Here is a 12,003-nt window from a genome sequence, read left to right as displayed (position 1 = left end):
ATGTCTTAGTTTTACTTATCCTAAATCCTTTAGTTTCAAGTGCTTCTCTCTAAGTCTCCAACTTAGTGTTAACTTATTCTTTGCTCTCATCCACTAACAATGTGATAACCCCATTCTGTCTGATGCCGTTAATCTTTAATTATATTTGTGATTATGTGCTTAATATGATTTTGGATGTTAAGCATGTGATTATATACGTTTTCGAATTTATATCTATCCCTCGTAGAGAGATCTATTCTATATGCGGCTATAATATGAAATTGAAGGCCTTATCGGCTTCAAAAACCATAATTGATTGAATTATTGTGATCGGCATAATTTTTAGAGCCTACAGTGAAGTTTGATTAAAATTTGATTCAGACTGAATTAATTAAATTACTTCAATTAAAATAAGCTCCAATTACTTAACTTAATCATGGATTAGTGAATTAAGTTAACCTAGCCTATATATATGCTAATTAAGGTGCTTAGCTCATTTTTGAGCTCAAAATTCAGCTTGTAGGGAGAGCATTTTATAGAGAGAAGTGTGATTCTAGAAAGGGTGAGGCTCAATCTTGAAGATTTGGCTAGGGGCTTGAAGAATTGTGTAAGAACTCAAGAACTAACTTGTGAAGAGTTGATTGAAAACTCTAGGTAAGTCATGAACTTATAATTCATGAAATTAAGTTATCAAAGATATGAATTTAAGAAGATTATGAGAGTTAATGTAAGAAATGGCTTAAGGATGATGAATAGGGAGGTCTAACATACATACATGCATGAATTTGTTATGTTTTCTCATTTGTGAACATGAATCTTGTAATTCATGTACAATTAAGAGTTGTATCTCACATGCATGCATCAATTGTAAAGTTTTGAAGTCCAATTTTAAGCCTTGAAGCTTGTGAATGCAAGATGTAAAACATAAATTTTACAAACATAAAGTTTAATGTTTGAATCTTGTTGAATTCATGAAATTTTGAACTATAGGTAAAGCTAGCTTCAATTATATGTATTTGGGAGTGCTCTTGCATGTTTGAGTGAGTCATGCATGCATTTAAGTGTTAAAATCAAGCTTGGGGCATTGTTCTTCAAATCTGGAAATTCCAGAAATTCGACCTATCACTTTAGTGATGGAGAGGTGGCTTGAGCATACATTTCGAGCTCCCGGTACTTTTGCTGACATTGGGGGTTGGCTCAAACGACCAAAAGACCGCTCTAGTGACCACCCTTTATTCTCAATCTTGGCTCGAACAACTAAAAAGTTGGCTCGAGCATAAAATGAAAGCATCCAAAACCTTTCGCAGACCAAGGGGTTCGCTCGAGCGACCAATGTTGCACTCGAGCGAAGTGTCCTGTTTTAGGAATTTTGAAAAATTGTTTTATATTTCAATTTCCGTTCTTTTTCAATTCTAAGCACTCTTAGGCATACATTGAGCATTTTAAATGAACCAAAGAGGTAGGAAGAAGCATAAGAAAGATTGTTAAAACCTACCATCACCTACTCCACCTACTACACCTACCACCACCTACTACCACCTACTACACACCTACCACTACCACCTACTACCACCTACTCCACTACATCTCCTATATAAGGAGCCCCTCACCATTTGTAAAATACAACATACAACATTCAATAATACATCAATTTTAACATGGTATCAGAGCAAGGTTAAGCAGTTCGTATTTTTCGCTTCACCGGCGGGCGGCAACCTCGCCTTGGCCGCCCGCCGGACCTCAACCTAGTCCGCTAGAATTTTCTACACATACCTTGAAATTTCTTCGAGTCCACCACCTTCACGCCCAACTCCTTCGAGTCACTGTCCTTGACTCACCCAGTCAACCCATCACCACCAATTTTCTTCCTTGAAGCTTCCTCTGTTCTCGTCCTGTACTCTGGCAACCTTTTCCGTTGTAGAAATGGCAAGAAATCTTTTGTTTTCTTTGCTGAAGCCGTCATCAGGTCTGCTACGTGCATTACTGGAGAATCCTTGGAAGAATGAATCCTCTTCTTCCCAGCAATGGCTCGAGATTTAGCAGAGAGAAGGACATCATAATAGTTTGATCTTTCCTCAAAAATCTCGATGCCTAATAACAGTCCCAAAGCCTCGGGCAACAACCAGCTCAGCAACATTTACGCCTGCCTGCTGGAAGTCTACACCTATCGATTGTCGCAGCCATCTCGTGCAGTTCTCATCTTCTGCAAGTTGAATGGAATTGATTTTGAGGAGATCACAGTTGACTTGATTAAACGTCAACACCTATCTCCTGAATTTAAAGAAATAAACCCTATGAGACAAGTGCCGACAATAGTGGATGGAGATTTTAAGCTGTTTGAGAGTCATGCAATTCTCAGATATCTTGCTTGTGCGTTTCCTGGAGTTGCAGATCATTGGTATCCAACTGATCTCATCAAAAGAGCTAAGATTGACTCAGTGCTGATTGGCATCACTCCAATCTACGCCGTGGTGCAGTTACATTTCTTCAGAATACTGTATTTGCACCTGTTCTTCGCATTCAACCAAATCCACATGTAGCTGCTGAAGCTGAGAAAATTTTGTTTGCATCTCTTGAACAGATTGAGACATTTTGGCTCAAGGAAAAATGAGCAGTTTTTGCTGGGAAACACCCAGCCATCTATGGCAGATCTCAGCTTGGTTTGTGAAATTATGCAACTAGAGTTTTTGGATGAGGAGGATCGCAATCGAATATTAGGCCCACACAGCAATGTTCAACAGTGGATTAAGCTGTGGGTCTTGCTTTGAGATTAGCCATTTTGATTTCGTGCATAGTGTAGAGATACACGTGATTGGTATTCTGGCCCATGGTTTTGTGTACCAGCACATGGTTTTTTTGCCATGTATTATGGGTTAGTGCTTGAGCAGCTGTAAAGCTTATTGGTGGGACGTGTTTTGTGATGAGGTATGTCACTAGTTGATATTATATATATATTTATATATATTCGACCAAAAAAAAAAAAAAAATCAACTCCACTCACCTTTGAATTTTCATTCTCAAGACACCCATGTGGGCTTGTCCCCTCTCTCCTCCGTTTGATTCCAACTTCATTATTTTTTTATTTATTTTCTCCAACTCACTTTTCATCTCTTACAAATATCCACTCCAAAAAAAAAAAAAAAAAAGAAGCTGAAGAAGCAAAACTGCACACCAAACTCATTTTATTCATGTCAGGGATCAACCCCGATCACAATTTTACACAAAAAAAAAAAAAAACAAACAAACAAACAAACAAACCACCCCAACACACCCACACCCACAGTGGGATTTTTTCTTCTCTACTCTGCTGCAGGTCTTTTCTTCTTGCCTCCGTCCTGGACGGCCCTTGCCGGTGTTGCCTCCGTGTTTCCCACTCCACTGGGCACGATCACTCCACCCTGCTCCTCCACTACAGCATATGGCGTACCTCCAAATCGGAACATAACGGTGGCCTTCCGCTTCAGCTCCTTATTTTCCGCCTTTAGCACACTTATCTCTGCTCGCGCATCCTTATACATGCGTTGGAGCAGAGCCAGTTGAGCGTTTAACTACTGCACCTCATTTGTCCTACTCTGCAGCCGGTGCGACAAGTTTGTGACCGCCGTCATGGTCTCCACACATGACTTCAAAGTATACTGATTGGCCTCAATATCTGTTTGCACTGCCATTTTTTGCTCCACCGACCACATAGGGAAGTTCAACGGCGCAAAACCAGAGGCGCTTGGTTGAGGTTCACTGGCCACCGCACCAGTTATCTCTCTTGTTGACTCGTTGAGGTCGGGAAAGAGAGTGAGCAGACCACGGGACGAAGAGGCCATATTCTGGGTAGCTGAACGAGAAGACGAGGCCATGTTATGGGTTGCTGAGTGTTTCAGAGAAGGGTTGGTTACAGAGTGTTTCAAGATTTGCAGCTCTTAGCGACAAGCTCTCAAAGAACGAAGAGGTTTCAACTGGTTTGTTATGCTTCCAAGCCTCAGCCTCCGCTTCGGTTTATAAAGACCATGATGAAGAGGCAGACACGCGCATTATGCGCCGCTCGGCGCTAGACGACAACATAGGTGTGCCTTTTGATGGCACGCCTTTTGATGGCACGCCTTTTTATGGATTGGGCACGCCTTTTGATGGCACGCTTTTTGACAGATTGGGCACACTTTTTGAGGGTGCGACTTTTTAGGGGTCCGACAAGACTCTGTAAACTGTCCCGACATTGATTCCGGTTAGCTCCTTCATGGGTCCGACAAGACTCTGTAAACTGTCCCGACATTGATTCCGGTTAGTTTCTACAAGGGTCCAGCAAGACTCCGTAAACTGTCACAACAACTGTCACAACATTGTCTGCTACAACGGTCCGACATGACCCCATAAACTGTCTTCTACATCGGTCCAACACGAGCCAGTGTCTTCTACATTGGTCTGCCATAACCATACAGTCTTCTACAACGGTCTGACACGACCATACAGTGTCTCCTATCCATTTTTTATTTTTCAGATTATTTTCTTGTTTTTTGTTACTCTCTCCAAACTCAAGTTGGTTAGTTCCTATCCCCCTTGAGTTTGCGGGGGGCTGTTAAAACCTACCATCACCTACTCCACCTACTACACCTACCACCACCTACTACACACCTACCACTACCACCTACTACCACCTACTCCACTACATCTCCTATATAAGGAGCCCCTCACCATTTGTAAAATACAACATACAACATTCAATAATACATCAATTTTAACAAAGATAAATGAAGTAAAGAACGAACTGAATTGTATTGTGACCCGATTTCCGTATGTGCTATGGATTGTGTAGGGTCAATCGCGAAGACGAATAAACCATTTGAACATTGTGAGTAATATCTTAGTAAAGATATTTTCATGTATATTATTTTCTAAATACTACCTACGTGGTAACTTTTCCCGAATCATGAATTTGTATTATGAATGAATATTCTAACTATCTAATTCGTAAAAGACTTGAAACGTGATTGATAAGCACGGAATTATAAGATTGGACCAAAGGTCGTTTTGTATGAATACACAATAAGCCTAAGGCCGTTTGGTAACAGATGAGAATGTGTAATAGGCCCGAGGCCGTTTGGAATATTTGACAGGGACACAGAATGGGCCTAAGGCCGTTTAAAATATTTGACAAGATAAACCTAAGGTCATCTTACAAATGAGTTGGATCGAAGGTCATTTTGTATGATTGTTAAATGGACCAAAGGTCATTTTAAACAAAGAATTGATTAGACCAAAGGTTGTTTTGAATGTGAATATGAATGTGAACATGATCGTGATTATAAACGCACATGTGAGTATGAATTTGGAAATAATGGACCTAAGGTCGTTTTGTACATACAACGTGAAGGACCAGATGGTCATTTGTGCATGGATTCATTAAATGTGAATATGATCTTGAATTTGCATATGCGCATGGATAAGAGTATGGAAATGTTGGACCCGAGGTCGTTTAGTACATATGTTATGATCAGTTATGAAAAATGTTTGGACCCAAGGTCATTTTGTCCCTTCAACATGTACTACGTATAATGGATTGGGCCTGAGGTCATTCCGCTATAATTTGTTTAAGTACGTTATGAATGGGAATTTTCTTCCATATGTATTCAATGCAAGTATGATTTATTTACATACGAATCTCATTCATTAACCCCTGTACTCTGGTATTATTCACTGGGCATTAACTCACTCTTTATTTATATGTATGTAGGTGAGCAGCGAGATATCCAGCCCCAGCCTTAGTGTAAATGTGAAGGAGTACCGAGTTTTGATGTCATCCAAGGTTGCCCCACATATGAGGTTTTTTATTTTCCTTTTTGCTTTCTTTTGTGGTCATATGTGACCAAGTTTGTATAAACCTTGGTTTTTGAAAAGACCGTTTTTGGTGTTTTGGTTTAGTACATAACAAGTCTGAATGATCCTGGACATGTACAAATTGCATATGTATGCGATGTGTGAGTTATTATATATGTGTGAAAGGTTTTTACCTTGCCATATATGCACAGCTCATTGGATAATGATTTATATTTTGCTTACGCTTTTGGCCCCTTATTATTAATCATGATTTGATTTCTGTCGATGCCGTAAGTAATCTCACGATTACTAGCCGCCTACGAAGCATGGACACGGACACGCGACACGACACGAATACGACATAGACACGCCGACACACTAATTTTCAAAACATACAGGACACGACACATGGGGGACACGGGTAAAATATATAATTCTATATATATTTATTAAATGTTATATATATGGATATATCATTCAAAAATAATGAAAAATGCAATATGACACTAATTCCTATAAATTTATATGGTTTCTATTTTATTTTGTATCTTAAATTGTTTTGTTCAAACTCATAATTAGTTTCACCTGTGTCTAATTGATGGACACGCGTGTTTAAGCGATAAACATGTGTCCTCCAAGTGTCCAAAGAGTGTCCGGATCTTTAAGAAAAATTAAAAAACAGGACACGTTTTGAGGAGTGTCGGACACGTGTCAGGATAGTGTCCGAAGAGTGTCGGTGTCCGACACAGACACGACACGGATATGCCACCTCCTTAGAAGTGTCCGTTCTTCTTAGCTAGCCGGTTATGATCCTAACTTCTAGAGGCGGGTTAGGGCATGACAAACACGATATCATCTGCAAAAAGCATACACTATAGCACATCATCCTGAATATTTCTCATCAACTCATCCATAATTAAAGTAAAAAAATAAAGACTTAAAGTTGATCCTTGGTGCAACCCCACAATAATTGGAAATTCACTTGTCTCTCTAGCTAGCAATCTAATAGTGGTCACCACACCTTCATACATGTCCCTAATCACATCAATATAGTCTTTTGTTACCCGTTTCTTCACTAAGAGTCATGTACTCTAGAAACTAAGAAGTGCATAATTATTTAAATCTGCATATAAAGAACATAAGGAGGACATATATCTATTCTTGAGCAATTTCACTCATTCTGCGGTGTACAGATGTGAAAAATTTTGACAGGCAAAACTCAGGTAAACCCACAGACAATAGGTCAGAAAAGAAATAAGTTATTTGCCAATAAATTGGTAGAAAACCGAAAATGGACGTATTTATCATAGTGGACTTCTTACCTTTTCTGATCCTTCTCTAAGAGATTTCAGAGAGACTCTGAGAAGATCAGAAGTGTAAGGAAGAATTGTAGACTTCAGATGATATACTGCTGAGAAGAAAACCTGGAGGCATGCAGCTCTATACTCTGATTCCATCATCACCTGCTATCACCACCGAGATGAATAAAGAGGAATGGTAACATTAAAAATGTGGAGCTGCTAGATATTGAAAGTCGGTACCACTCGAACCCAACAATTGTGACCTTTATTATGACATACCTCTACAGACTGAATGAGACGTGGAAGAATTTCTCGAGCAAAGGGTCTCTTGCAAGAGTCTGGGATCTTTTGACAAGCACTGATGAGAACATTAGCCATGCATAGAACAAATGACATAGATATCGATGCCTCATATGTGCAGTCCTTATCACGTGTTAATTGATGGATCACATAACTGCGTACTGAATCTCTCATTGCAGCATCCCCTGCATTTGGAATCACAGAGATCAGTTGAATTCTTGTAAAACGCAAAAGTGCTTATACAAAGAGAAAATAAGATACTGACGTGAACTGTCCATTCTCACAAGGCTTGTGTTCTTTGAGGTCAAGTCTCTGAATGATTCTAGAGCTTGTAGTTCAGTACATATCATCAGTGCTAGACAATCAATACACCCATGCTGAGCTTTGGAAACTGAAAGAGAGAAAGATACTTGCAGCCATCAGGCTTTAGTAACAGTATGAGGATTGGCAAATTTAGAAAAGAAAACTTGTTACCTTCATCCCCATTAGATGAAGGCCACAACAAGATGGTTTCTATAGTGTTCCTAATTTTGAGCACAATAGGATGTAAAAGTGAATCCCTGCCTCTAGCCTGTATACAAGAAGAAACTACTATCATTTAGTTGTTGAATGTTAATTCAAGTAATAGCAGATACAGGACACTTAAATGCCCAGAACAAATAGTAATGAACCATGACAAATGGATGTTGATGACAGATTTTTACCACAAGGGATGTACAAATTGAAAACAAACAAGCTTTTATCTTCAGCACATCACGAGCATCTACAGCATGTTCCAATTGCGAGGCAATAAGTGGAAATAGCACCTGCAGAATCACAAGGCAGGAAGGTTAGAAGGTAAAATTAGAGAACAACTGAATACGAAATTAGAAAGCAACACCCTTGCATAGAACTGAATAGCAGAGTGACAACAACAGATATTTGAATAAATGAAAAATTACAATAAAATTAAATGAAATATTGGCTCATGTCAACTATTTAAAGGAGTATGCTCTACTACATGTGACTCCACTCAGTCAAGAAGAATTGAATTTGACACAGAATGCAGCATTCATCCAGAGCATCATAACAATACCAAGAAGAAACAGACCAGCTGCACTTTTTTTCCCAAAGAGTCAGCATGTAGCAAGTGATGATTATCTATATACCTCAAGTTTCCTATAGAAACACAACAATTGCTCTTCTTTTATTTTCCCCCCTCCTAAAATAAAACATAAAAGAAACAACCATGTACTTCCAGCAATCCAAACCAGAAGGGAACAAAGCCTTCTCTGTTTCCAATCATGTACCAAGTGGCACCAAAAGTGCATACTTCACCCAGGGAACAATGCTAAAGCACATGTAAATCTACAAAATCTGAAAAAATAAACTCTTCACTACCTTTGTTCAAACATAGAAAACCAGGGTCCATGGGTTAAACTCTTGTATCAGTAAAGTGCTAAATGCATAATTAATTGGATTGCAAAAAAACCTTAGTTAAAATAATCAAGTACACAAGGACTACAAATGGAATCTTTCAATAACTACTAAATACGCAAAAGAGGTGCAATAAGGTTTAACTTGACACTTTTTTATAAACAGAAATCTTGGGGGCTACAAACAAAACCTTCTAGAAAATATTACACTTCAGGAAAGTATGACCAACACCATAATTGAGTTGGTTAAATTTTATCTGCAAATAATCCAGTGATGCACTATCTAAGCAGTGATCTTTTCTGGGGACAGACTAATATGGGCATTGAAATTCACTAAGAATTTCAACTTTTTTGCTCCTACATTTTATTTATATGAATATACTACAGTTTAGAAATTCATCATTAACACAATATGGCACTACATAGTAAACCCAGACGGAACTCAAGCACAGCAGAACTCAATCTATGTAAATTTTGGCAGAATCATATAATTGCAACTCTTTTCAGGGTAAGAAATTCCATAATGCTTAGTTATCCTCATGCACAAAACATATAAATAAATAAATAATATATACACTGCATATCAAACTCTAAAAATGAATGGATAAGTAAAATTGTGCCTATTGTTGCCTATACTAAGCTTTGAAAAGGAGAAAGGGGACCCTTAATGTAAGATTATCTGAAAAAAGAAGATTGTATATAGATGCACAAACAAAAATTCTTTGAACTAATAAGAAAATAGAGGAAAAGGCCCTAGTAAGAAGAGGCAACAACTTTCTTCCAGTGCTTAATACAGTAAAAATTTACAATCCCCTCATTGTAAAGAGCACTCCGTAAAATTGTAAGAACCTGATAATGCATCAAGCGCCATAAAATGCCACGCACAACAAACATCAACTTTAAAATTTTAGCATCTACTCAGTGGTTAAAACCTGACCTACTAATCTTTAGGTTACGGGTTTGAACCTAAGGGCAATCACTTTGTGCAAATTATGCCAAGGGATAGCATCCAGTGGGGACTAAACTGGGCAGACTTTAAGATTTTGAAATTGTCAAAAAATAATTATAAAAAATACATGTACCATGGAATTTGTTTTGTAGCAAATGTAATCAAGCATTAAAACGTCATCTAAGCAATAGCATTTGGTCCAGCATTTTCTTTCTCTTCTTTCCCTTATTATTATTATTATTATTTTCCAAACAGCATTCATTCTTCACTTGATATACTGATAAGTGTGTATTTGTAACCAAAAGAATATTGTAAAAACAAAGTAACTTCTCTTGCAAATAAGGAGAACATTTGGCATCGCAAATTACCTGGGGATGAATCCGGCCACAAAGCTCAGCTGAAAGTTTCCGAACATCTTCGAATTCAAACTTATTAAATGCCCTGAAATAGATAGTAGCGGTAACATCAGCTCCTCAATTAGTATTTATTTTTAAAAAGCATATTTCACTTTACCCCCGGTGGTTTGGGCCACGTACTAATCACTCCCCCGACATTAAAAAATAAGCTTACAACTCCCTGTGGTTTTTGGACTAAAATACACTGCTCACATCATTAATGGTAAAAGAAAAAAAGGTCACTATACCCTCGAATATAAGTCGCACTTAGTCATCATTCCCAATCTGTAAGCTGTTGGAGACCTTGATATGTATTGTCAGACCCCTTTCCTAACAGCTTAAGCTTTTGGAACTATTGATGATCTAACACGGTATCAGGGTTTAGATTTGAAGAAGTCTTGGGTTCATGTCTCTCAGTTTGCATTTGTTTCCCTGTTTGCATTCTATTTTTGTAAATGTTTGGATGTTTCCATCTCTATGTGCAAGACAGTGCTACACGAGGGAGGGTATTCGAGATCTTGATATGCATGGTTGAGCACCTTTCCTAACATCCTAAGCTTTTGGGACTAGTTCTTATCTTATAATCTTTCCCACATGTCTTTGCCAGCCGTTGCTGTTAAAGGCCAATCAATGACCAGTTGTTGATTCAAAATTTCTGAATTCTAAAGGAAACTTCAAAACTATCCAAGTCAAGCAACCCATCCAATGTGAATATCCAAAGAGAGTGAAAGAGATGGCCCCATCATTTAATAATTGTCTAACTGGTCATTGACTTGCATCATTTGTTCAGAAATGAGAAAAGATAGAGAGGGAGAAGCAGTGGAGTGAGAGATGTAGAGTGTGGTGGCGGCGGCAGGGAAGGAGGAAAGGGGTGGCAGGGGTTAGTATAGAGAAAGGAGGTGGTTGGAGTGGAAGAAGAGAGGAAATGGACAGAAGAGGGAGAGAAAGAAGACACTGGCATCTTGTAATACGGATGGTTTTTAAGGATATTTTTCAACCCAGGAAAATGGTTGTATACTCACTCTCAACACAGGTGCGTGAGTTGCATCTCCAATTAATTTGGACAGAAATTGCAACGGCACACTTTAGTCGAAAGAACACATGGAGTTGTGTTATGTGCTTCCTTTTTATTTTTATTTTTTAATGCTAAGCAGTTATCATGGCCCAAACAACAAGGGACACACACATCGAGAGAATTATCAAAAAGACCTGTTCAGAAGAATTCCAGCAACACTCTCAGCATCATGAATGTCAAAATAACCTGTATCTAGATTTCCAATTATGAAAAGCGGAGTTAGTCATAAGTGTAGGATGATTTGTTTCTAACAAAGCTTGTGAGATGAAATGCAAAATGAGTTGCAAAAGGCTTGTTTAGAGCTGCAATATCCTTATTTTTGGCCTTAAGGACTTCATTACACGGTAAAACAAGACAATTAAGGCAGATCGTATTTCTTAAGTGCAGAACTTCAGACCAGATGATAAAATATTGAAACTACAAAATAGAAATGAATGTATATATCTAATCTTCGGGACCCTGGAACACAACACGTAATGGTAGAGTGAAAAATTCCTTAACCATAAAGAATCCACACAACAAATCTATAACAATACTAGGAGGGGTAAAACTTGAGACAAACATATAAAAGGATGAATAAGAAAAATTCAATAGAAATATTTGTATATGTTTCTGATATATATTACTCACACAGCTCAGTCTAGGGCAATCAAAGAACTTTAAGAAATGTACAACTTCACCGATCCTAACTCTTTACTCCTAGAATTAAGTAGAGCAAAGACATGGACATACAACGTGACACAGACACACATGCACGAGAATTTTCAAAAATTATTGGCCACAA

At 38.2% G+C, this 12,003-nt stretch overlaps 1 protein-coding gene and 1 pseudogene across 8 annotated transcripts in view; one reads left to right on the top strand and one right to left on the bottom strand.

The window, feature by feature from the left end:
- LOC114263496 (uncharacterized) overlaps positions 1-12,003 on the bottom strand; it is a 70,077-nt gene that overhangs the window by 6,390 nt on the left and 51,684 nt on the right. For all 8 annotated transcript variants that reach the window (XM_082898277.1, XM_082898279.1, XM_082898280.1 and 5 more), the window contains 7 exons: positions 11,354-11,411; positions 10,118-10,190; positions 8,090-8,191; positions 7,860-7,956; positions 7,651-7,776; positions 7,365-7,570; positions 7,107-7,247 (listed from right to left, as the gene is read on the bottom strand). In XM_082898277.1, the coding sequence (XP_082754403.1) occupies positions 7,107-7,247; positions 7,365-7,570; positions 7,651-7,776; positions 7,860-7,956; positions 8,090-8,191; positions 10,118-10,190; positions 11,354-11,411 (803 nt within the window). The remainder of the gene's footprint in view (positions 1-7,106; positions 7,248-7,364; positions 7,571-7,650; positions 7,777-7,859; positions 7,957-8,089; positions 8,192-10,117; positions 10,191-11,353; positions 11,412-12,003) is intronic.
- On the top strand, positions 2,052-2,927 carry LOC114319923 (glutathione S-transferase T1 pseudogene; annotated as a pseudogene).

This window comes from Camellia sinensis, chromosome 12 (genome assembly GCF_055761805.1).
Source record: "Camellia sinensis isolate YWXY chromosome 12, ASM5576180v1, whole genome shotgun sequence".
NCBI classification, from domain to species: domain Eukaryota; kingdom Viridiplantae; phylum Streptophyta; class Magnoliopsida; order Ericales; family Theaceae; genus Camellia; species Camellia sinensis.
Note: the sequence above shows the minus strand (reverse complement) of the source record. Positions and strands in the feature narration are given on the sequence as shown.